Source organism: Sus scrofa, chromosome 16, assembly GCF_054392235.1.
Source record: "Sus scrofa isolate SSC_HxYL_T2T_F1_AM1 chromosome 16, Sscrofa_HxYL_maternal_Yorkshire_Landrace_v2.0, whole genome shotgun sequence".
Lineage (NCBI taxonomy): Eukaryota > Metazoa > Chordata > Mammalia > Artiodactyla > Suidae > Sus > Sus scrofa.
The window spans coordinates 15418462-15445004 of record NC_139398.1 but is presented as its reverse complement, the minus strand read 5'-3'; the positions used below and the strand labels follow the sequence as shown (position 1 = coordinate 15445004).

At 39.9% G+C, this 26543-nt stretch overlaps 1 protein-coding gene across 3 annotated transcripts in view; it reads left to right on the top strand.

Annotated features, from left to right (window-relative positions):
- DNAH5 (dynein axonemal heavy chain 5) overlaps positions 1–26543 on the top strand; it is a 319273-nt gene that overhangs the window by 40267 nt on the left and 252463 nt on the right. Inside the window, exons 1-2 of one of the 3 annotated variants that reach the window (XM_085001715.1) lie at positions 22619–23555; positions 23854–25101. The exons of the other annotated variants lie outside the window; for them this stretch is intronic. Of the exons in view, the coding sequence (XP_084857841.1) occupies positions 25045–25101 (57 nt within the window). The 5' untranslated portion in view covers positions 22619–23555; positions 23854–25044. Of the gene's footprint in view, positions 1–22618; positions 23556–23853; positions 25102–26543 lie in introns of those variants that run through there. 3 annotated transcript variants of the gene reach the window in all.

Sequence of the window (26543 nt, the reverse complement as noted above, 5' to 3'; positions counted from 1 at the left end):
TTTTTAGGGATTACTTTTTAAAAGAATTTGATACATTTTGTTTTATGATTATGTGTTGAACTATGATAAGTCAAAACTATAAAATACAGTGCATTGAGAGGGTTCCAGCTCTCATCATTTTCTGCTCCCTTTAAAAGTAACTTTTTGAATTTAAGTTTTTTTTTTTGTTTGTTTTTTTTTGTTTTGGTCTTTTTAGGGCCATACCCGAGGGATATAGAGGTTCCCAGGCTAGGGGTCGAATCAGAGCTATAGCTGCTGGCCTATACCACAGCCAAAGCAACACCAGATCCGAGCTGCCTCTGCAGCCTACACCACAGCTCATGGCAGTGCCGCATCCTTAACCCACTGATTCATTTTCCTTGAGCCATGATGGGAACTCCTGATTTATTCTTCCATTCTTTGATTTTGAAAATATAAGCAAATACTTGTACATGCATGCATTTTTGTGTTCCCCCATTTTTATACCCAAAGTGGCATACAACATACTGCTCTGCACTGCACTTTGTTTTTTTTAACCCAGTATTCTCTGAGATCACCCTCAGCAGGATATAGAGGTCTCCCCATGCCTTTTTACTCCGTTGTATGGCTGTCTCATGGTTTAGTCAAACAATCCCTTATTGATGGACATTGGGATTAAGCTTTAACACTCTTGGCTCCTTTTTCATTCTTTTGCTTTGAGTTCCAATACTTTCTTCTCTCTTGGTTCTCCTGCTGCCTCTGACTCTTCTTAGTTTCTTTCATTTTTCCTCTCCCTCAACTCAAACACTGAATCTCACTGATCCCTGACGCCCATGTTCACCTCTCTTCTCACTTTTTTTTTTTCTTTTTAGGGCCACATTTGCTGCATATGAAGGTTCCCAGGCTAGGGGTTCAATCAGAGCTGTCTACTGTAGTCCGCTGATCTACACCACAGCCATAGCAACGTCAGATCTGAGCCACATCTGCAACCTGCATCACAGCTCGCGGCAGTGCCAGATCCTCAACCCACTGAGCAAGGCCAGGGATCAAACCTGTGTCCTCTTGGATGCTAGTCAGATTTGTTTCTGCTGAGCCACAATGGGAACTCCTCTCTTCTCACTTTTTACCTTCTTGGGGGAACTAATTTCCATCATTATCACTTTTATGCTGATGACTCTTAGATCCATATTGTTAATTCCCCGTTTCTTTTCTGAGATACAGATTTACATTTCCAGCTTTCCACTGGAACATCTTCACATGCGTGTTTATTAGAGTCTTCAAGTTCAACATGTCCGCAAGTGAAACCCATCAATTTCCCTCCAAACTGCCCATCTTCACTGATTTCTTATCTCATATTATCTTTACCACTTTTTTTTTTTTGGTCTTTTTGCTATTTATTGGGCCGCTCCCATGGTATATGGAGGTTCCCAGGCTAGGGGTCTAATTGGAGCCGTAGCCACTGGCCTACACCAGAACCACAGCAACGCAGGATCCGAGCCGTGTCTGCAACCTACACCACAGCTCACAGCAACGCTGGATCCTTAACCCACTGAGCAAGACCAGGGATCGAACTCTCAACCTCATGGTTCCTAGTCAGATTTGTTAACCACTGTGCCACGATGGAAACTCCTAGCTTTACCACTTATGGTGTTCAAATGAGACATCTTAGCATCTCCTTCAGATCTTCTTCTTTTTTTCTTTTTAGGGCTGCATCTGTGGCTTATGGAAGTTCCTGGGCTAGGTGTCCAAATTGGATCTGCAGCTGCTGGCCTACACCACAGCCTCAGCAACACCAGATCTGAGCCACATCTGTGATCTATGCTACAGCTTGGGGCAATGCTGAATCCTTAACCCATTGAATGAGGCCAGGAATCGAACCCTCATCCTCACGGACACTATATCAGGTTCTTAACCTACTGGGAACTCCTCCTTTAGATCTTCTTATCCCCAACTTCTACTGGCTTCTGCTGGTTCTGTCTCATCTCCATTTCTATGGTCATTGCTTTGGTTCAGGGCTCAATCAAGTACCCTGGTTTGGGGGGATTTGAAATTTAGGTGGAGTGATACTTGGTCAAGGGTGGTGTTTTCAGTCTATTTGTGGTGGCCACTGAGACAGTGTTGAGAGTCCAGGGGGCATCTGGAGACTATGTTGCATAGTGTGGCCTTGGCTGATCTTTGACTTCCAGCATCTCTTGGTTTCCATCTAATTTCTGAGCCTGATCTCCTCTTCCTGTCTATCCTGTGTAACTTTTATAACCTCCTGGTTATTAGTCAGGTTTGTTAACCACTGGGCCATGAAGGGAATGCCTATCCTGTGTAACTTTTATTTTATTTTATTTCATTTTTTGTCTTCTGTCTTTTTAGGGCCGCACCCACAGCACGTGGAGGTTCCCAGGCTAGGGGTCTAATCAGAGCTGTAGCTGCTGGCCACAGCCACAGCAATGCCAGATCCGAGCCGAGTCTACAACTCACACCATAGCTCACGGCAACGCCGGATCCTTAACCCACTAAACGAGGCCGGAGATGGAACCCGTAACCTCATGGTTCCCAGTCAGATTCGTTTCTGCTGCGCCACGATGGGAACTCCCCTGTGTAACTTTTAAACTGTCATTTTGATAGATTCCTTTCCTGCCATTTTTCCAGTTATCCAGAGTTGATTCCAGTTTGTTTCCAACCAGGATTTCTGGTTGATCCAAGGGGTAGTAGGAACAGTCAGAACAAAAGGAGAAGGAGAAGTTGCAAAGTTATCAAAGTGGTGGAACACTTGGCCATGGAGCATGCTCTCTGCTCGTGGGGCTTGAGCTCTTAGATCCTCAGTCATTTTTTTATCCATTAACTCCTAACTATTGGCTATAAATTGCCAGCTGCCCCTGCTGTATTTGGAGTTAAGCTCAGTTCTATACTGAATGCTTTCTTCCTTACTGCAGTAGCTTGAATAAAGTCTGTCTTGCCATTTTAACAAGTGTCCATTGCAGTTTCTCTTTAACATCCGTGTTTGTAAAAGCATTTTTCTGTTCCTTGAGAGGGAAAAAGAATCTTAAAAACACGGAAGGAGTTCCTGTTGTTGCTCAGTGGTAACAAACCTGATTATTATCTATGAGGACGCTGGTTCTATCCCTAGCCCTGCTCAGTGGGTTAAGGATTTGGTGTTGCTGTGAGTGTGGCGTAGGTCACAGACATGGCTTGGATCTGGAATTGCTATGGCTATGGCTGCGGCCAGTAGCTATAGCTCTGATTTGACCCCTAGTCTGGGAACTTCTATATGCCACTGGTGCAGCCCTAAAAAGAAAAAAACAAAACAAAACAAAACCCAGAAGTATTCTATAATATTAAAGTTTAAACACATTGTGTGTTTTAGCACAAACTTATTGCTTTCTAAGGTATCAAAACAAGATTTTTCATTATTTCTTGGAGTCACTTCTTTTTTCTATGACAACCTTAAATGATAACATACAAATGGAAAATATTTGATTTTCTAAAACTCAGTTTATACACAGGAATTCCGATGCTTATCTGTTATACAAAAGAATCTATGCACATTGGTGCATGCTTTGAATTCAAAGCAAATCCATAAACAGATACAAGTAAGATAATATATACAAATAATAAAGGCTTTAAGGATGGATTTCTCTTTAGAGGAGTACTCAGTCTCAGGAGATAGTGTCAATCAGGGCATCCTTCTTGGAGGAGGAGGTAGGCTGTTAGGTCAGATGGCAAAGGCATTGAGAGTCAAGGATTAGTAGCAATAATGGGGAGATGCATCTTAACAAGAGAACTTATAATGCTTTGTTATGAACATGGAGACATTTCCTCCACAGGCTTTGGGCAGGTCACTTTATCTTTGACTATTTTTCCCCACCTGCACACTTATTTTCTACTCTGACCTTCATCTTCAACTGTAGCATGGGGTGAGCCCAAATCTGGGAGCATCTTTCCTGGAGAGGTCAATGAGGAATTTTTTTTTTTTTTGCTTGTTTATTCATTTAATTTAAAGCATAGTTGGTTTACAGTGTTGTGCCAATTTCTGCTGTACAGCAAAGTGACCCAGTCCTACATATATATACATTCTTTTTCTCTTATTATCTTCCGTTGTGTTCTATCCCAAAAGACTGGATATAGTTGCAATGAGGAATCTTGATAGAATACACCTAGAATTCCAGAAACGGGAGATTAGACCCAGTTAAAGGACAAATAAGGAGAACTTTGGCTGTAATACCAGCTCCACTTCTCACCTGTTCTCTCTGCCCTGCATGCACCTTTGGGCCCCATTTCTTTCTCAAGCACCTGGGGGGCTCCAAGGACTTGTGGGCACTGGACTGGCCCCAAAAGACCTGCCCTCAAAGCTCAGGGAGACCGAGCCCTGTCCCTGAATGGGAGGTGGTTTGGCCAACTCAGCCTGACTAGGGGAGCCCTTCTCCTAACCCCCTCTGCCCTGCTGTGGGATGCTGGGAGTGAAGGCACCCTTCCCCTCTTTTTGTTATTCAAGCCTCCTGCGTCTTTGGTGGGATTTATTGCATTACTGAGGGCCTCTACTTGCAGTTTGGAGTTCTGCAGGAATCCAATAGTAATTTAAAAGAAGTTTTTCTAAACTTTAAAACATTTGAGACTAATTTCCAATTTACAACATTATTGTTGGGGATTATGACTTGTGTGGTTTCTGGGTTCTAATAAATGATTAATTTTGTTGACCATCTACAGCACTTAAAAAGACTAATATTGTTTTGGGGGGTATAAGGTTTAATGTATTTCTATTAAAACTTTCTATTAGAACCTCCTTTTATTATGGCTTTTCTGTTAATGTTGCCATATTTCTAACAGGTTTTGTTTATTTTATTTTAGGACTGTTTTCAGTACATATACTCATAGTGGGTTATACCTTTTATAAAGATAAAATGCTTATCTTTGTCCAAATCTTTAAGGCTTTAGTTTTCAATTCTACTTTGTATGATAGTTATATTGAAGCAGCTATTTCATTTTCTGTATGTGTGTCATATATTTATCCAATCTTAAAAAGACCAAGTATAAATCAATACAAAGAAAATCACCAGGAGAAAAATAGGAAGGGATGTGACCAGGCAGTTCACAAAAAAATCCCCCACAAAGGGCCAAAAAATATTTAAGAAATGTTTAGCTTCCCTATTGTCAAAGACTTGCAAATTAAACTAGCAATGAGAGAGCAGCCATTTCACATCTATCATGTAGATAAAGATGAAACAAAATTAAATACACTCCTCATGGGAATCAATGGATATAATTTTTTTAAATTTTGTATTTTGTCTTTCTAGGGCCTCACCCACAGCATGTGGAGGTTCCCAGGCTAGGGGTCCAATTGGAGCTGCAGCTGCTGGCCTACGCCAGAGCTACAGCAACGCCAGATCTGAGCTGCATCTGCAACCTACACACAGCTCACGGTAACACTGAGCGAGGCCAGGAATCGAACCAACAACCTCATAACTCCTCATGTGCCACAACGGGAACTCCACGGATATAATTTTTGAGAAATAATTTTTACTAATAATTTATTGAAATAAATAAGCAGAGATTTATACAAGGATTTGCCCATAGAGATATTTATTGAATTGTTGATTATAACAGTAAAGAATTGGAACCAATCCAAAAGCTAAAAAAAAAAGGTATTGGCTAAATAAATTAAGGTCTGTCTAATCAATATAATATGTAACCATTAAATCACATTTTGAAGAATATTAGATAATATGGGAATATTTTCATGAAATCTCATAAACTGAAAAAAGTATGTATGCATGTACATATCTGTGTATGTGTGTAAATATATTGTATATAAATGTATAAATATTTTTTAAGGAAAGGAGATGGGAATCAGAACATTTCTCATAGAAAGGAGACTTAATAATGCTCAGATTATGGTGATATTTATTTTTTACATTTTCACAGTAAATATACAGCATTTTTATAATAAATAAGCATCAAAAACTGTATTTTCATACCTTAGTATTATAATTGTTTAAAAGAGGTTAAGAATTATAAATAAGAGAACAGTATTATACTTTACATAAGAGAAAATGATCCAAATCATTCAAAGTAAATTCACTATGTATCTGTATCAATATTTTGATCACTGGAATTCCCACTGTGGCTCAGTGGGTTAAGAACCTGACTGCTATCCAGGAGAATGTGGATTTTATCCCTGGCCTCGCTTAGTGGGTTAAAGGCTGCCGTGTTGCTGTGTGGTGTAGGTCGCAGATGTGTTTCGGATCTGGTGTTGCTGTGGCTCTGATGTAGGTCTGCAGCTCTGATTCAGCCCCTAGCCTGGGAACTTCCATATGCCACAGGTACGGCCCTAAAAAATAAATTTAAAAAATATGATATTGTGATTACTGTATAGATACATTTGCATTTTTTCTTCTTTAGAGATTGATATAAAATTTTTTACCTCTTCAGTGTGTTATCTTCCATGCAGTGAGATCTGTTTTATCATTGGTAACCATTTCACTATTTAGTTTGGTTTATATGATATAGATAGGCAGAGGTTCTAAACTGGGAATGAGTTGGAACCTAAAGCTAAGTTTCTTATAGTTCAGAATTAAAAAAGAGGAGACTTTGGCTTCTGTTTCATTAAAGCATTAAATAATTTTCCCATCATCCTGTCTTCATGTAAATATGAAAGAGTAAAGGTAAATTACTGATAGCCTTGGATGTAGTTATGAGACCTGGGTCTCATCTGCCTTTCCTTAGCTCATGGGGCAGTGAGTCTGGGTGAATTATACTTCCAGCCGCTAGGTGGCAGCTAACCTCCACTGGTAGCCGTCTGTTTCCAGAATCCCTCTTTCCATAGCTGTGCCTGCATCGTCTCATGTACTGTGCTTGAAAGGAAAAAAGAAAAGAACCCAACATGTAGTATCTCTGGATTAATCTCATTTGATTAACCTCCAAACATAAGATTTTATAGGGCATAAGACTGAAATGCTGTAAATCTTGTAACTGGAATTCTGAGGATTTCTTTTTAAAAAGAAAAGAAAAAAGCCTGATAAGGCTAAGCCTGTTGATTGCAGGCACAGTGCTCCTTTCATGCGTTTACAGATCCATTATTAATAGTAGAGCTTTACCCAGTTGACAGCCCCCATACTACAAATACTATTGCAACAACAATTCCCTGTAAGGAAAATATTTGTAAACCTTCGCTGATGGCTCCGAGCAATGGTAAGTTGATGCTCAGTATATTGAAATTCAGTCTAATGAATAATTCAGTTCACAAAATTCCAGTTTGCAGTTCTATCCCATTTGATAATCACTCAGTAAAATGATAAAAAAGAGCACCTGCTTGTATATTTCAGTACAAGAAAAAAAAATGTAAGAGTTGATTGTGGTGTAAACCTCAAGCTCCAGTCTAGGCTAATTGAGGAAATTAGAAATGCAGAATAAGCAACTATACGTCCCCTAACTAGGGGCACAGAGGAAAAGTAACACTTATAAGAGGGGCTGGGATTTGCCTTTCACGTTTATTCGTGCTTCCTTCTGCCACACACCCAGATACCACCATCACTACCAGTGCAATGAATTAAAAAAGAGAAACAGGAATGAGAACAACAGTGGCATGAAAAACAACACCTTCAAGAGGGTTAAAAACATAGAGAGACCACTTAACAAAAAGAAATCTCATGTTTGGTTTATGACTACATATATTATAAGTTACTGAAAAACACGATCACCTATTATGTGTCAGATGCTGTGCTAATCACAATATTAAAAAAACCCTTTGTTTTAAAGATATCCTAGTACAAATTTTATTTCTAAAAATCAATTCTTATTCTAGGATGAAAACTATGAGAATCAACCCTGAGATTCAGGAAGGACTCTGGGGAGGAAGGGACATAAGGACCTAACCTTGATACATGACTGGGGCTTTGAGCTACACGGAAGGAGGGAAGTAGGTTTCAGACAGACTCTGGAGGTAGTTTGGAGAAGGGTGTGGACCCCTATTGGGGAGAGTGGATGTTGGGTGATGTCCTTGCACAAGGGGGAGTTTTGTAGGAAAGGGCAGGAGGTGACTTACCGCTCTTTTCTTTTTTCACTGTTGCACTTTTTTTTTTTTTTCTTTTATGGCTGCACCTGGGGCATATGGAAGTTCCCAGGCTAGGGTTCAAATCAGAGCTGCAGCTGCCGGCCTATACCACAGCCACAGCAACACCAGACCTGAGCTCAGTCTGTGATCCGTGCCACAGCTTGCAGCAACACCAGATCCTTAATCTCCTGAGTGAGGCCAGGGATCAAACCCACATCCTCAGGGACACTATGTTGGGTTCTTAACCTGCTGAGCCACAATGGGAAATCCACTGTTACATATTTTTGGCCAGGATCTCCCTTCAACTCTTGCTTTTCCATATATATCAGAATAAAATTTCAATGTTTAAAGAAGCGTTTTGACCTGGTTTTTCTGAGATTTAATATCTACAAGAGTTGAATGGAACTAATTAGAGGAAAATAAAGTCTGATAGACTGCTTACCACTTAGAAAACTTTCTACAGGACAAACTTTTATAACTTAAAACTGTTTTCCATTTCATTAATTTTCTTAAAAAAAAAAAAGGAGAAATGTAATTCCCCGATGAGGATAACAGTTTAGAGGAAAATTGCCTTCAACTGTAGTTCTTTTAGTCATAATTGCCTCGCATTTTCTCTTAGGAGACTGCTGTTTTTGGCTTTGTGTATTTTCTGGATTAGAAAAGCAATAGATTTTCTCCCATTGCTCTTCATCACTTGGCGAATTAACACCTTCAATTTTTGTTTTTCGGTGCTTTGTTATTATAATGGAATAAGCAGTTGGGCGCAGCATGTTGTCTTCCTTCCACTGGTGTTTGGCTGAGAAACCCACTGGCCAAGGCTGTGCTCCGTGGTCTGCCCCAGTCTTCAAGTTGATGAAATGATGCTTAGAGTGGCAAGAACGTTGGTGATGATGTGAGAGAGGGCACGTGAGATTTGGTTGCGAGGCGATTTTCCTTTCGGCTTTGGGTTAAGAAAGGAGGGGGACTGAAGCAGATGGGGAGGTGAGGAGAGCATGGGGAAGACTCAGGAGTAGGAGGTGGGCAGGGCCTCGCTCAGCAAGTGGCCGTGATACAAACACTGTGGTGGTTTCATGGGGAACAGGGAGACACTCTCCTCCTTCTAGAACATTCTGTTGGAGCAGATTCAAATGTTAACCCTTTGCTTTGGGAAAGGAGGAGGAAGAAAGTGGAAAAGCAGAGAGAAAGTACTTTGTCCTGGCCTGCTCTGGCTCATTTCAGAACACTCACCACATGAATGCATTTTCCTTTGTCTTCCATTGTGAAAGGAAAACGGTACAGACTTTTTTCTAGCTTTTTTTTTTTTTTTTTTTTTTTTACTTTCTCTTATAAATTCTTTATTTGATCATAGTATTTTATTATTGGCATTTAAGTGTCTCATAAAAGACTGCACTATTTTATGATTTTCTCAACATATTAATGATAGTAAAATAGTACAGATTATGATGAAATTTCTAGCTTTTTGATGTTTCCCTTTAGTTTTAGGTGTACTAGTGCTCCTACTTTAATTAATTGATTTAGATTAACTTCAAAACTGACTTTTATGAAAAGTTCTTTTCTTATCTTTTAAACCTTACTGTGGAGTTCCCCTGCGGCTCAATGGGTTAAGGATCTGGCATTGTCACTGCAGTGGTTCGGGTCACTGCTGTGGTGAAGATTTGATCCTTGGCATGGGAACTTCCACATGCTGTGGGTGTGGCAAAATATTTAAACCTTATTTCATATCAGGGGTATATTTTACATACATTGACTTGATATAGGAGCCTGGATCCCAATATGCCTTGTTAGGGTCTTACAGTTTAGTGCTTTGCTATTGACTGATTTTGGTTTTATCTCCCTTGCTAGATTATAAACTCTTCGTATCTTATACTTGAATAACATTGTGGTGGGTGTTTCAGAGAAACTCAATAAATATAATGGTGGTTGACTTTGATGAGGTTAAAGAACTATACTAAAACATATTCTTAAAATATATAACACTTTTCCTTTTTCTTTTTTTTTGTCTTTTTGTCTCTTTTTAGGGCTGTACCCGAGGCATATGGAGGTTCCCAGGCTAGGGGTCTAATCGGAGCTGTTGCTGCTGGCCTACGCCAGAACCACAGCAACATCAGATCTGAGCCTCGTCTGCAACCTACACCACAGCTCACAGCAACGCCAGATCCTTAACCCTGTGGATTAACCCTAGAACCCACAACCTCATGGTTCCTAGTTGTATTTGTTTCCGCCGCACCATGACGGAAACTCCTATAATACTTTTTCTTAAACCACACGTAAAATATGGACTTTATTTCCTTACAAACTAGGAAAGAATTATACAACCAGGTTTTATCCTTAGGCCTTTTCTTTGCATCTTTGGTTCCTTTTAAACAAGAACCTTACCATATTTTTTGATGATGTAGTGTTTGAAAGTTAAAACAATCCAAAGAAAGTAGTTGTTCAGCCTTTTTACAGAAAAGAAACAAATTCATGGACTTGGAGAACAGACTTATGGTTGCCAAGGGGAAGAGGGAGGGAGTAGGATGGACTGGGAGTTTGGGATTAGTAGATGCAAAATGTTGCATTTGGAGTGGGTAAGCAATGAGATCCTGCTGTAGAGCCCAGGGAACTATATCTAGTCATTTGTGATGGAACATGATCATGTGAGAAAAAGAAGATACACACACACACATACACATATATATTTATATGTATGCATGACTGGGTCAGTTTGCTGTACAGCAGAAGTTGACAGAACAGTGTAAATCAACTATAATAGAACCCACCCCCCAAAAAGAAATTGTTCAGATTAATTTCAAGGCAAATATTAAATCATCAGTTATGGGCTACATTTCCAAAAACCTTGCCTTATCCTGGCCTTCATGTTTTCATACCTGGTACCTTTATGTCCTCATAATAATCGAACTTATCAGTGAAAGTTTCTGTATGTAATTAATTGTACTATGTCACTTGGATATTTGAATCTACCTGGGGGCTACTTTGAATACAAGCCCCAATGTGAGCTGTTTTCAGTGGAAGAATTAATAATAGATGTAAAATTGGGGAGCTGGCAATTAAGTAGTAGGAACTAGATGTTGCATTATAAAGCCTTGTTAAATGTATTTGTGATAGGAAATGTATATGTGTGTGCATATCTATAAGTATAACTTTAATATATAGATAAACACATATTAATAATATAAATATTAATTAGGTGTCCTTTCATCCCTGTTCTGTCAGGAAAGTTGTGATGCTGGTTTTGGTATGAAGTAAGTATTGAAACTCATCCTAAAGAAGCTTTGAAAGAACATTTGGTCTGCATAGTGTTTATGTGATTTAGTTTTGTTAGCAGCCAAAATAAATTTATTCTTTATGTATGCAGTAATGGAGTTTAGGTTTGCCCTCTGAAATGATATTTTCATTCTTTTGCTTTTGAAGGAACCAGGAGTGTTTGAGATTTGCCTTGTGAAATCTATAGCCAGTAAGGACATTTATTACAAATTATGTTGCGGTCTTTCAGAAAGGTGAAGTATAGAAGACATGAACGCGTAGATAAACTGGGTTATTTTTGTCTTCTTTGGCAAAATAGAGTTTGCTCTGTTGGTAGCCAAATAACTCACTTGTGACTGTAGGTTGTTTGGGATTTGAAGACCTAGTTAGCTCCTGGATGAGGTTATAAAGAGGTCCATTCTTCATTCACTTAATGGGCAGGCAAAGGCCCAGAAACACAGCTGTGATGCAGACAGATCTACTCCTGACCTCTAAGAGTTTGCAGTGGTATTGGTGGAGGTCAAAGGTCACCAGAAACAAAGTATCTGAGCTTCCCCTTGAACTCTGACCTCCTGTCAGCTGCTCCCTCTTTTATTTTCTTTTTTGGCCGCCCTGCAGCATATGGAGTTTCCCGGGCCAGGGATCAGATCTGAGCCACCGTTTGCAACCCAAGCCAAAGATTTGCCAACACTGGATGCGTAATCCGCTGTGCTGGGCGAACCCGCATCCCAGCATTCCCAAGATGCCGCCAATCCTGTTGCGCCATGGCAAGAACTCCAGCTGCTCTCTTTCTGAAGTGATCATTCTTAGCTCTGACTGGACACATCTTCCTTTGATGTCTCTCCTCAAGTCTACCCTTAAGCTTTTCAAAGAGAGACAAAATAGTCTTTGCAGAAATTACCACTTAGTTTCAGATAAATGGATTGTCTCTATCTGATCATGTTGTTGTAATCGAACGTTTTTCCGCCTTGTGAATCAGTGCATCTCATTTCATGTCAGATCCCTTGGCATGGGTGTGAGTGCCAACCACTGGTGTTCATAAATATGTCTTGGTTACTTTTATGGACTTGTATTTATGATAAATATATTAAGTGAGGGTCAGCAAGGTCAAGCCCTCATACATTGGGAAGTTCTCCTCAATGGTGGCTAATTAATGTGCTTTTAATGGGGTGGTGGTAGGAGCCCTGGGATGTGTAATTCTTTATTGCTTATTGCATTTATTTATTTATTTATTTGTTTGTTTGTTTATATTTTTAGGGCTATACCCATGGCATCTGAAGTTCCCAGGCTAGGGGTCGAATCAAAGCTACAGCTGGTGGCCTACACCACAGCCACAGCAATGCCAGATCCTTAACCCACTTGGATTGTGGGATCTGAGCCGCATCTGTGACCTATACCACAGCTCACGGCAATGGCAGATCCTTAACCCACTGAGCGAGGCCAGGGATCAAACCCGAGTCCTCATGAATATAGTCAGATTTGTTACTGCTGAGCCGCAATGGGCACTCTCCTTTACTCCTTTTAGAAGATGTCTCTTAAGTGGATCAACCAGTCAATCATCCCTATTATTAGGATTTGACTTTACACTGGAATGACATTTGACTTACATTATTTTCTAAAGGAAAGGCACAAGGTTTCCAGAGTATTATTTCACGATACTTTAGCACAAGAGAAAAGCAAAGAGGAACTAGATGCAGGATTGAGTAAGAATTTGATGTTTGCTGGTGAATCTGACTCTCTATTTTCTTCTTTCCCTGTTTAACAAAACAAGGTCCTTGGACCTTGGAGCCTTCAGAATGGTCCTCCAGGGAACCTTGGGCTCCTGGGCCTCGTTTCTGCAGCTGCAGTCCGGGGTTCCTGCAGGATGGGGTGTGTCTGTGAGTGGGAGTCAGTGGGAGCAGGTGGTTGGGGGCTTAAGGGCTTCTCAGAATTATTCACTGGTCCTTGAGGTCTTCAGTATCGGTGACCAATTCTTGGGATGGGCAGTGACTTATGTAGTGAAATACATTTTTCTCCTAAATAAATACCTGATAAACTAAATCAGAACCAAAAAAAGAGGGAATATGAGTTGGAGTTTCTCTTGCTTTATGTTCATGGCTTGGTGCCTTAGAAAGCCCATATGTGCAATAGCCAAGACATGGAAATAACCCAGATATCCATTGACAGATGAATGGGTTAAGAAGATGTGGTATATATATATATGCAATGGAAAACTACTCAGCTGTAAAAAAGAACAAAATAATGCTATTTTCAGCAACATGGATGGAACTAGAGACTCTCATACTAAGTGAAGTAAAGTCAGAAAGAGAAAGACAAATACCATATGATATCACTTCTATCTGAAATCTAATATATGGCATAAATGAACCTTTCCACAGAAAAGAAACTCATGGGCATGGAGAACAGACGTGGGGTTGCCAAGGGTAGGGGGAGAAGGAGTGGGATGGACTGGGAATCTGTGGCTAATAGATGCAAATTGTTGCCTTTGCAATGGCTAAGCAATGAGATCCTGCTGGATAGCACTGGGAACTATGTTCTGTAGTCACTTATGAAGGAGCATGATGGAGCGTGATGGAGGATAATGTGAGAAAAAGAATGTATATATGTATGTGTGACTGGGTCACTTTGCTGTATACTAGAAAATTGACAGAACACTGTAAACAAACTATAATGGAAAAAATTAAAAATCATTTAAAAAAAGAGAAAAAAGGACAGCCCATGTGTGGTTAATAAGACAACTAAAAAGTAACACAAAGGTAAAGACATTTGTGTCTGTTGCTTTTACAGAGCAAAAATTATCACATTAAGAATGGTTCTATTCATATCTCTCTAATTAATACTGGTCATATATTTGTTTGGACTTTGGATTTCTGAAAGAACACAGAATTAAGGCATAGGATCATCCCCAAGCTGTTGCTTACCCTTTAGCTTGTAACTAGAGACAAGATTCTAATTAAAGAAGTGTAATTTTTCTCAGTTGTGTGTGATATCATGCTAAAATTTTGGTCTTAAACAAGGAGTGACTGGGATAACTGAGTGAGGCAGTATGATCTGGAAAGGATTTGTATGAAAAATTTTAAGTAGGTCACACAGCCAACCCCAAAGCAGGATACTGGAAAGACTTACTACCGTGAACTCTGTGATTTGCACCTGAAAATTGATTTCCTCATCTTTATTTGAAGCCCCTCAGCTGGTGTTTAGGTTTGGGAGGAGAATCTTATAAAGCCCTGCAGCTTTTTAAAAAAACTTTTAATTTTTAGACATTTTTATTGAGATATAGTTGATTTACAATGTGGTGTTGGTTTCAGGTGTATGGCAAAGTGATTCAGCTGTATATATACATATATATCTATTCTTTTTTAGATTTTTTTCCATTATGGGTTATTATAAGATCCTGAGTATAGTTCCCCGTGCAACTATACAGTAGGTCCTTGTTGGTTATCTATTTTGGGTATAATAGTGTATATGTTTTAATCCCAAACTCCTAATTTATCCCTCTCTTCTTTCCCCTTTGGTAACCATACGTTTGTTTTCTATGTCTGTGGGCCTGTTTCTGTTTTGTAAATAAGTTCATTTGTATCATTTTTTAAAATTCTGCATATAAGTGATGTCATATGATGTTTGGTCTTTGAATTACTTCACTCAGTTCGATAATCTCTAGATCCATCCATGTAGCTGCAAATGGCATTATATCATTCTTCTTTATGGCTGATATTCCATTGATAACACTATAGCTTTATACACAAAGAACAAGTGCCATGGTCTAGGAAACATCATTTGCTCAACACTGAGTATGTAGAATGGGAAAAAATTTCTATGGCAAAAACAGTATTATCAAAGATGTCACAGCATTGCAAAGTTAAAGTGATCAGCCTCATTTCAGATGATTCCGGTGATACCCTGATATTTACCGTGTTTTGTAAGCCATGTTGTAAGACTGTATGTGGAGAATTCATATTGAGATAATGTTTTGCTTTTTGTTTTTTTGGCTATACCTGAGGCATGCGGAAGTTCCCAGGCCAGGGATCGAACCTGAGCCATGGCATTGACAATGCTGAATCCTTAATCACTGGGCCACCGGGGAAGTCCAAGATAATGTTTTGATTGCATGGGTTGTGCTTGAGATTCACATGGCAGAGATCACTCACTTACTTCATGCATGTTGCTTAGCACCATGCCTGCAAGGTCATCTGGCCACCTACCTCATGTTGTTCACGGGCAGAATGGGGCCAGTGTAGCTGGTGGTTTATCAGTGTCACACGACTAACCATTATGTGGGAGAAAACGTGAATCAAAAAACGTGGCTTCCCAGAACGTGGATCAAAACGTGGCTTCCCAGAAAAGAAACTCATGGACTTAGAGAAGAGACTTGTGGTTGCCAAGGGGGGAGGGGGAGGGGGAGGGAGTGGGATAGATTGGGAGTCTGGGGTTAATAGATGCAAACTATGGCCTTTGCAATGAATAAGCAATGAGATCCTGCTGTATAGCTCTGGGAACTGTATCTACTCACTTGTGATGGAGGATAATGTGAGAAAAAGAATATGTGTGTGTGTGTTTTTGAGACTGGGTCACTTTGCTGTACAGTAGAAAATTGACAACTCTGTAAACCAACTCTAATAGAAAAAAATAAAAATCATAAAAAAAATTGAAAAAAAAAGTGGCTTCCCAAAGCAAGGACAACACTTTTCTATGACTACGTGGAAGTGTCACCAGGGAGAAGATAGGAAGTCAGGAAATTGTTCCTGAGATTTTCTAGATATGTATATACTCCATGCCCAGTGGCCCAAATTCCTAATCTTGCACTTTCTGCTTGAAAGGTACTATGCAAAGTAACATCTGGGATGTGTGTTCAGCATCGACCATCTCTCTTCCTCCAATATATACCTCAGAACTTGGAGGTTGTGTTTAGTGTATGCTTTACTCTAAATGCATTAAGTTTTGTACCATCTGTGTTTCCTGCTTCCCCTCTCGAATTTTGATAGATGAGGCTCCCAGAAAACCTATGCATCTTTTTTTTTTAGCTTTGCTGCACAATTTCAGCTCATGGAAATGTTGGCAAAACCAACAAACCAGGAGTTCCCACTGTGGTGTATTGGGATTGGTGGTGTCTCTGCAGTGCCAGAACACTGGTCTGATCCCTGGCCCGGCACAGTGGGTTAAAGGATCTGGGGTTGCCACAGTGTAGGTCTCAACTGTGGCTCAGATCTGATCTCTGGCCCAGGAACTCCATATGTCATGGGGCGGCCAAAAAAGAAAAAAAACACAACAACAATACAGAAAAACAGCCCCCCCACCAGCCAACAAACTGCATTACTTAATTTAAATTTAATCCTTAAAAAAACGTTTTTGAGGAAAGGGAGCTTAAATGATTAATGAACCCACATAATTGGTCTTTTATTTTCTTTGATGTGGTCGCACTTGTTACTTTTTTCGTTTTGCTGTCTTTGCTTTTTTTGGTTGGAGAATCTGGTAAGTTATCACTAAAACTGATGACAAGGTGCTTACCTAGCTATGTTTTTCTTCTTGGAGTTTTTTTTGTTGTTGTTGTTGTTGTTATTGTTTGCTTGTTTGCTGGCACAGTGGGTTAGAGGATCTGGGATTGCCACAGTGTAGGTCTCAACTGGGCCACCAGGGAACTCCCTTCTTTTTTTTTTCTTTTCGTTGTTTTTCCTTCCTATTATGAATTTATAAATAAAGAAAAGCGTATCATGTTTTTGGTCTTGTGTATACTAACCTTCAAGTTTTCAAGATGCAAAGACCATAGGAAAAGCAAAGAATCAGAGATTTAGTTGCATTTCCTTAGTCATCTCTTCTCTAGCATGTGCTCTTTCTCTAGATTCCTCCCATTTCTGTTTGAGTTATTATGATTTTTCACTGTCCCAAGCGTGACAAAATGGAATCATCTTTGACAACTATGTCTACTTTCTTCCATCACCAACTGTCCTTTCCATCTATCTGTTCCTTCCCAGTTCTTCTTCAACCAGGAAAACATATATCAAAGTAGTTTAGGGGTGGCAAAAATGGTGGATGGGATAAGGGGACCTTTCCCTTTTTATTTAGCATGTCTGTTTTTGAGTGGCTTGAGTGACCACTGCCTCCCTCCCTCTATCAAATCCTTTATTTCCTCGTGCCCAAGATTCTCACTTCAATCTTTCTTTACTCTAGTCCTCCAGCATAATCTTCCTAGTCAAGACTCATCAACTAATTCTTTCATGACTCCCTAATGCTGGCAAAGGCCAGCAACCCACAATTACTGGGTGGTCACCCGAAATTCAGCCTCCTCATATCTTTTAGAGATTTATCACTCATGTTTCTGCACGTGCTGCAGCACGAGACAGGCTCTCTTTTGAATTCCAACCTCAGGGCTTTGCTCATGATATTTCCCCCATATGCCTTAAGTTTTCCTATCTGAACCTTCCTCTTCTTCAGAGTTTGACCAATCCTACCTTCTCCAAGAAGTTTTCTTTGATCATTACATATCATAAAACTGTGTGTCATCTGACCTAAGCCACCCTCAGATAAAAGACAGATCATTTTTTTCCTTCACCACAAAGATGGAAAAACAGCCGTCGATTAAACTAGGATGCACTGCCTTCTGAGAATTTTATTTCTTTTAGTTGAAAAAAACTCTTTCCGATTTAATTAGACATAGATTGAAAAAACGGCATGTCACCCTCACACACCCATACACATAGAGGTGCCATGAATTGGTTAAGAAATTTCCACAACTTTGTCACATTCAGCATCCGACTCTTCTGGGATTTGGTTTCCATCCACTGTCATGCATTCTGTAAGTTGCAATGCTGGTGTTTTCTTGTTCTTCCCAGAAGATGTCAGTGGAAGATTTTTGGAAAATAACCAGGGTACACATTCCTCCCTCAAATGGATCTTTGATGTTGACTGTGATATTGAGGTGCTGCAGTGGCCCCATCATGCCACTGGGAGTGACAACCGAGGCTGCACAGACTCTGGCAATGACCACTAGGTCATGATTGCTGTCCACCAGTAGTCATAAGAGTGCATACCAGAAGCACACAGTCTCAATATGGTAAAAAGTGAAAAAAAGGTGCAACTCAGAATGGGTGAAATATGGTGCTTTCTCATTCCATGGAACTCATTTACCATTTTTTTTGGTCTTTTTGTCTTTTTAGGGCTGTACCCGTGGCATATGGAGGTTCCCAGGCTAGGGGTCTAACTAGAGCTACAGCTGCAGGCCGACCCCACAGCCACAGCAACATGGGATCCGAGTGGTGTCTGCGACCTACACCACAGCTCATGGCAACCCCAGATCCTTAAACCATTGAGCGAGGCCAGGGATCAAACCCACAACCTCAGGGTTCCTAGTTGGATTTTCTAACCATTGAGCCACGATGGGAACTCCTCATTTACTATCTTTATATGCTGCCTCTTGTATCATTGTTTACAAGGCCATTAAACTGATAAATGTGTTTAATTCTGCTGGGCCTCAGTAAGACATTTAGAAGTAGAAATCTATGAAAATGGGTAGATGATAAAACCTGGATCCACTCTTTTTTTTTTCCTTGGGACATATAGAGAAATCAAGAGCAAAACTTCCAGACAGCTCCAGATCGGAATTGGTGGGTTAGGTTAATTCCTGGGTGCCTGTGAGGATCCAGAAGTTTTCCATGTATTTAAATCATTGCAGATCTTTTAGGCAGGTGGGTTTATTTCATTTTTTTAGATGATTTTAATTTTTTTCCATTATAGCTGGTTTACAGTGTTCTGTCAATTTTCTACTGCATGGCAAGGTGACCCAGTCATATGTGCATGTATACATTCTTTTTCTTACATTCTCATGCTCCATCATAAGTGACTAGATATAGTTCCCAGTGCTATACAGCAGGATCTCATTGCTTATCCATTCTAAAGGCAATAGTTTGCATCTATTAAACCCAAATTCCCAGTCTGTCCTGTTCCCTCCCCCTCCCCCTTGGCAACCACAAGTCTGTTCTCCAAGTCCATGATTTTCTTTTCTGTGGAAAGTTTCATTTGTGTCATATATTAAATTCCAGATATAAGTGATATCCTATAGGATTTGCCTTTCTCTTTCTGACTTACTTCACTTAGTATGAGAGTCTCAAGTTCCATCCATGTTGCTGCAAATGGCATTATTATTATTATTTTTTGAAGTTTTGTAATTTATTTTTTTCTTTAACAACCTTTTTCTGAGAATGTTGAATACAATATGGTCATTAAGAAACAGATTTACTTATAGGTATTCACAGTCTTAACACAAATAAATGCATCAATATTCCTGATGATTTCTCTCCATCAATGCTATCAAATAATTTTCACTGTCATAGAATCACATGATCACCCAGAATTCTAGGAAACCTCAGAGAATGGAGAGCCTAACTCCACCCGTGACCTGAACTTGGCCAGCACCATCAATGATCTCTGGTCACTGATCTCTTTTGGAAAATCTCCAGTGATGGGGCATCATTAAATGATACTGCTTATGACCTTACAGAGATTTTCACATAATTTTAAACAGAAATACCCTGCTAAGCATTTTTTGTCAGAAAAGAAATAGTTTTCTAATCCTTTATGTTCTTTTTTATGGATGAGTAGTATTCTATTGTGTATATATACCACATCTTCTTAATCCATTCATCTGTTGATGGACATTAAAGTTGTTTCCATGTCTTGGCTATTGTGAATAGTGCTGCAATGAACATATAGGTGCAGGTGCCTTTTTCGAGGAAAGTTTTGTCCAGATATATGCCCAAGAGTGGGATTGCTGGGTCATTTGGTAGCTCTATATATGGTTTTCTAAGGTACCAGCATATGTTTTCCATAGTGGTTGTACCAGCTTACATTCCCACCAACAGTGCAGGAGGGTGCCTTTTTCTCCACACCCTTTCTAGCACTTGTTATTTGTGGACTTATTAATGATGGCCATTCTGACTGGTGTGAGGTGGTACCTCATGGTGGTTTTGATTTGCATTTCTCTAATAATCTGTGATGTTGAGCATCTTTTTATGTGCTTGTTGGCCATCTGTATATCTTCCTTGGAGAATTGTCTATTCAGGTCTTTTGCCCATTTTTCCATTGTGGTGTTGGCCTTTTTGCTATTGAGTTGTATAAGTTGCTTGTATATTTTAGAAATTAAGCCCTTGTCGGTTGCATCATTTGAAACTATTTTCTCCCATTCTGTAAGTTGTCTTTTTGTTTTCTTTTTGGTTTCCTTTGCTGTGCAAAAGCTTGTCAGTTTGCTTAGGACCCATTTGTTTATTTTTGCTTTTATTTCTGTTGCCTTGGGAGACTGATCTGAGAAAACATTTGTAAGTTGATATCAGAGAATGTCTTGCCTATGTTCTCTTCTTCTAGAAGTTTGATGATGTCTTGTCTTACATTTAAGCCTTTAAGCGATTTTGAGTTTATTTTTGTGCATGGTGTGAGGGTGTGTTCCAGTTTCATTGATTTACATGCAGCTGTCCAGTTTTCCCAGTACCACGTGCTGAAAAGACTGTCTTTTTCCCATTTTATATTCTTGCCTCCTCTGTCAAAGATTAATTGACTGTTAGGTGTCTGGGTTTATTTCTGGGTTCTCTATTCTGTTTCATTGATCAGTATGTCTTTTTTTGGTACCAGTACCACACTGTCTTGATGACTGTGGCTTTGTAATATTGCTTGAAGTCTGAGTGAGTTTTGCCCCCTGCTTGGTTTTTGTTTCTCAGGATTGCTTTAGCAATTCTGGGTCTTTTGTGGTTTCATATAAATTTTTGGATTGTTTGTTCTAGTTCTGTGAAATATGTCATGGGTAATTTGAAAGGGATTGTATTGACTCTGTAGATTGCTTTGGGTAGTATGGCCATTTTTACAATATTAATTTTTCCAACCCAGGAGCATGGAATATCTTTCCATTTCTTTGAATCCTCTTTAATTTCCTTGATTAATGTTTTATAGTTCTCAGCATATAAGTCTTTCACCTCCTTGGTCAGTTTTGTTCCCAGGTATTTGATTTTGGGGGGTGCAATTTTAAAAGGTACTGTATTTTTGTATTCCTTTTCTAATATTTCATTGTTAGTATACAGAAACGAGACTGATTTCTGAATGTTAATCTTATATCCAGGAAGGTGGGTTTATTTCAAATGTATGGTATGAGAAACAAAACTCTGATGTCACATAGCTAGAAGAGGACAGAACCAGGATTTAAATCCAGGTCTGTCTGACCCCAGTGCTTGCACTTTTCTATTATGCCACGTGGCATAGCTTGTACATACAGGACTGCAAGGCCCAAAGTAGGTGACTCTCCATAATTTAAGGTGAATTCAGAAAATTTCATACTTTGGAATATAAGCATAGAATGGCAAGCATTCAGAACACAAATCCAAGTGAAGCTTGCACCAAATTTTGTTTTTTGGTGGCACTTTCCACAATTTGTAATTATATTTTATTTATAATTATGTATGCATGTATATGTTATTTCATATCTTTCCCTAGTGAAGGCAGGAACAATGGCTTTTCATTGATTCAGAGATGTACACTTTGCCCATTTTAACACCTATGAATTCAGAATGCATCTTAAAACTGAGACTGTACTTAAGTGGAATTGGCAGCATTTAATTTTTCCCTTTGAGTGTTTCATAAAATAATTGTGCATCTTACAATGAGTATTTTTAAATGTTTGACTAAGTGTGTTTTAATTAGCTGTTCTATGCTTGGTATGTAATACAGGGCCTGGCCCCATAAACGGTACTCGTATTTGTTGAATGAATGAATGTATGAGTGAATGAATGAAAGTGGAATTTAATTTAATTTAATTTTATTTTATTTATCTTTTTGGCCACACCTGGGGCATGTGGAAGTTCCCAGGCCAGGGATCAAACTTGTGCCACAGCAGTGACAATGCTGGACCCTTAACCTGCTGCACCGCAAGAGAACTCTGAAACTGGAATTTTTTTTTCATTATTTTCTCTTTTTGTGTTTCTCATGTGTCTCCCTGCTTACTTTCTTTTTAAATTTTTATTAGCATATAGTTTGATTTACCGTGTTGTATCAATTTCTGCTGTATGGCATAGTGACCCATTCGCTATATATATGTTATATATATATATATATATATATAGTAGGACCTCATTTCTTATCCATTCTAAATTTAATACCATTAACAATAGCCAAGACATGGAAATAGCGTAAATGTTCATCAACAGATGAATGGATTAAGAAGATGTTGTACATATATACAATGGAGTACTACTCAGCCATAAAAAGGACAAAAATAATGCCATTTGCAGCAACATAGATGGAACTAAAGATTCTCATACTAAGTGAAGTCAGAAAGAGAAAGATAAATACTATATGATATCACTTATATGTGGATCTAAAATATGGTACAAATGATCCTATCTACAAAACAAAAGTGGAATTTTAAACTTCACCTGAAGGTGCTTGGGTTTCTGGATGAATTCTCCTGCCTACATGAAGCCCATTGTGTACTCTTGTTTTCTCATTTTGCCTGACTTAGGCTTTGTGGATGGCCATATTCTCAGCCTGGAACAGTGCACCATCCACACAGCTAGGGCTGGAGAACACTGCAGCTTAAAAGTTCCTGTAGGAGCAGACTGGCTCACTAAAGCCATTGCCTGGTGGAAACTGCTCATAGGAAAGCAGTCCTGAGTTTCCCTCTGAGCAGTGTTTGATAACTCTTCTTTAAGGATCAGAAACCATTTTTATTGCAGAGTGGCCAGTAGGGGCAGGTGGTTCCATGCAGACTCAGACTTGTGCTTTGCTTTGTTTGTGCAGCTTGATGACAGCTCTCAGTGAGCCTCCTTCTCTCCAGGGGATCCCTTTAGACACAGACTACCTCTGTCTTGCCCAGAGGAGGCTGAAATTCTGCCACAGAGGTTGGAAAGCATTGCCGTTTACTGAAGCCTTGAGAGAGCCAGGGTGACGCCTGCCAAACGCAGAATGAATGCCATCAGCCATCTGTGGAAATCATCCCAGAAAGTAACTCTTCCCAAGAGACAGTGTTGTAAAACTGGCTGCTCATGAAATAAGGAAGGTGCTGAAAATTCCAATAGGGAATCTCCGATTTCAGTGTAACTGGTGAAAGATGAGCAGTGATATAATGAACTGTGACCTCTGTCCTGAGGTAATGTGTTGACAGAGGATTCGTGGGACTGATGCTTAGATGCTGAGCAAGGGAGAGGAGGATGAGCAAATACTGTAATTTGCTGGTGATCTTTCAACACTGCAGAGGAGAATGACTACTAGTCTAGATACCATCTTCATTCATCATTAAAATAGAAAACAGCTGTTTATCAATACTCAGCGTTTGATTTAAAAAGTATCCTGGGAGTTCCCGTCGTGGCGCAGTGGTTAACGAATCCGACTAGGAACCATGAGGTTGCGGGTTCGGTCCCTGCCCTTGCTCAGTGGGTTAACGATCCAGCGTTGCCGTGAGCTGTGGTGTAGGTTGCAGATGTGGCTCGGATCCCACGTTGCTGTGGCTCTGGCGTAGGCCGGTGGCTACAGCTCCGATTCAACCCCTAGCCTGGGAACCTCCATATGCCGCGGGAGCGGCCCAAGAAATAGCAACAACAACAACAACAAAAAGACAATAAGACAAAAAAAAAAAAAAAAAGTATCCTGTAAACAAACTCTAACTTCTTGGGTTCTAGAGCTTTGCTTCCCAATCAATATTCAGGTCTAAATACTGTCTCTCTGTTAACGCTATATATGGCAGCCATGCCCTAATGTCGGCTGTTGAGCAGGTGAATTGCCCAAGTTCAGACACCAAATTAGCATCCAAACTAGCAGCAGGTGTCAATACTAGATTAGCATCCTGGCTTTCAGGTCAGTCTTTGTGAGGTTGATTGGCAGGATTTTGGTGGGATGGGTTCCTTATTTCTAGATTTATCCTTGAATGACCTGATTGGATTTGTGTTCCCGAAACTTGAACTCCAAAGACTAAATCCTGGATTCAACATGCCCAACCTTAAATGTCCTGCCTTTTATTTATCTGAACAAGAGAAATCACACATTCTCGATCATTCAGATCACGTTAGCTGTGATTTCCCATCATGTCTCTACAGTAAAGGATGGTCAAGGTATTTAGTCACAATGAATAAATTACCTTGGTTTATTTGTATGTACAACCATGTGAGTGTAATTTATGGACATCATTTGCTATTTGCATATGCAATTGGCTTCTTGTTCTTTATGGGGAGAAAATGGCTCCGTCGGGTTACAATGAGCCTATCTGACAATCAGTCACAATTAGTCCCAATGCTGGCAGTTAATCATACCCACAGAGGTGTTTGGACAGAGACAGACTGAATTTCTTGTGCAACTGATTAGGAGCTGTGGCTCCTCTGCTTTCTATTTTGATATGGTTTAAAGTTACTCACTGTTCAAAGAAATGGTTCAAATATCTCTGTTGATGGCAGGCTTACTGTTGGGCAGAGTGTAGAATGACATGGACATCAGAGGTTGTGTTGCAACCGAGTGGTTCTGTTGCTTTGGTTGATAAGCATGATTAAGAGGCACAGTTGAAGTGTATAGCTTGTAAACAGTATTACCCTAACAACACAGGGTTTTGAGCAGAGGAGAGGCCAAAGGGGAGAGACTCTAGAAGGAAAACTTGAGGAGTCTAGGTGCACTTTTAATTTTTATTCCTCTCATGTGGTGACTAATACATGCAAATTAGACATGCAAACGTGAACTTCAGATCCTCCATAGGACTTTTCATTTGAAAGCCTGTCGGAGGGTGAGTAGGTCTCCCAGGAGTTAGAAGATCATTCTGGAAGAGTCCATAAGCTGAACAGATTGCTGTGATGTTTAGGATCGGTAGGCGACAGCTCTGGAAGCAGAGCGTCACCCGAGTTTTAACGGTAAGGAGCTGCTGTCTATGAGCTTGCATGTGCGTCTTAATCATGTCTCGCACCTGTGTGCAAAAATACCTTTAAAAAGTTCAAAGTTATATTGTGATGAATTTGTGAGAAACAAATGTTTCTCTACTGATTTTTGGATCGTGCATAAGGCTACATGTTGATATTTCAAAATAAAAAAAAAGAGGGGATTGCATCTTTAGGATTTTCTGCCTGTTGCCACCTAAACTCTAACTACTTATAGAAATGCAGGCTGCATCTTTGGGGATGATGCTTGCCTGGTGGAAAAAAATGATTCAGGATGCTGTGGTGACTGTGTTCTTCCAGACCTGTAAGCTTTTGTTGGTGACAAGAGATAGTTAAGGCAGATTTTAGGCTGCAAGTTTTCCAGGCTTTTTGAAATGACCACCCCCAGCCCTCCACCGCCTTCCACAACCCAGAAAGGTGGTCACAGCCCCTGAGATGCAAGGATGTGCCATTGGAGTCATGTTGAAGAATGAGAGCTTCCCCAGCCTAGGACTCAGCTCAGTAGCTTTTTGTTATGCAGATGCATAAAGAGGCATTTGGAACCTCTTCCACTGCTAATTAACGTCAGAAGAAGATGGAGGTTTCTCAGAACTCTGTCCTTGACACTGACCCCTGCTCCCTCAGAACCTAAGCTCTGTATCTTTCATGCGTCCCCAGCAGCCCGGATGATTCTGGTGTAGCCTGCTTTTCCACTGCAGAACACGGGAGGCTGTCTCTGCATTTCCCAAGCACTGCTACCAGCCACTGTCCACTTTCTCCAGCTCCATGATTCTGATTCTGATGCATCCTTCCCAAGGCAACATCTTCCAGCCAAGGCCTTGAACTCGTTTGCCTGCAAACCCTGACTCATTCTTTAAGACCGAATGCAAGTGTCACCTCCTCTGAGAAGCCTCCCTGACACTTTGTGGAAGAGGCAGGGGCTCCCTTGATGTTTTGTGCCCCTGGCTGCTGGAGCCCTTGTCATATCATTGCAGTGAAATGACATTTGTCTATTTGTCAGTTCCAGAAGGACAGGGATGATGGTCCCTCCATATTTAAATAGCCTTCCCTTAAACAGAGCCTGGTACTAATACACCTTAATTGATGCTTGTGCAATAAATTGAATGAATTAAACTTTTCACATGTCTGAAAATTTTTCCTATTCTTCACTTTTATATGCTTTACTACCAAGTCTGAAAAATTAAAATTGATGATAAAAATCTCATGTGTAATTAATGAATTAGATTCTTTCTTGGTATGAACTACCTTTTGGGAGTATGTTAAGTTTTACGGAGGTTTCTCTATATTTAGGATACTGGTTCTTTTCACTCCACTGAAGTATAATATTAACAGAATGACTTTAATAGTGTTTCAGTGTATTATGTAAATAATTACACATTTTCTGCACTGATTCGAACATTTAGTGTTATAACTCATGA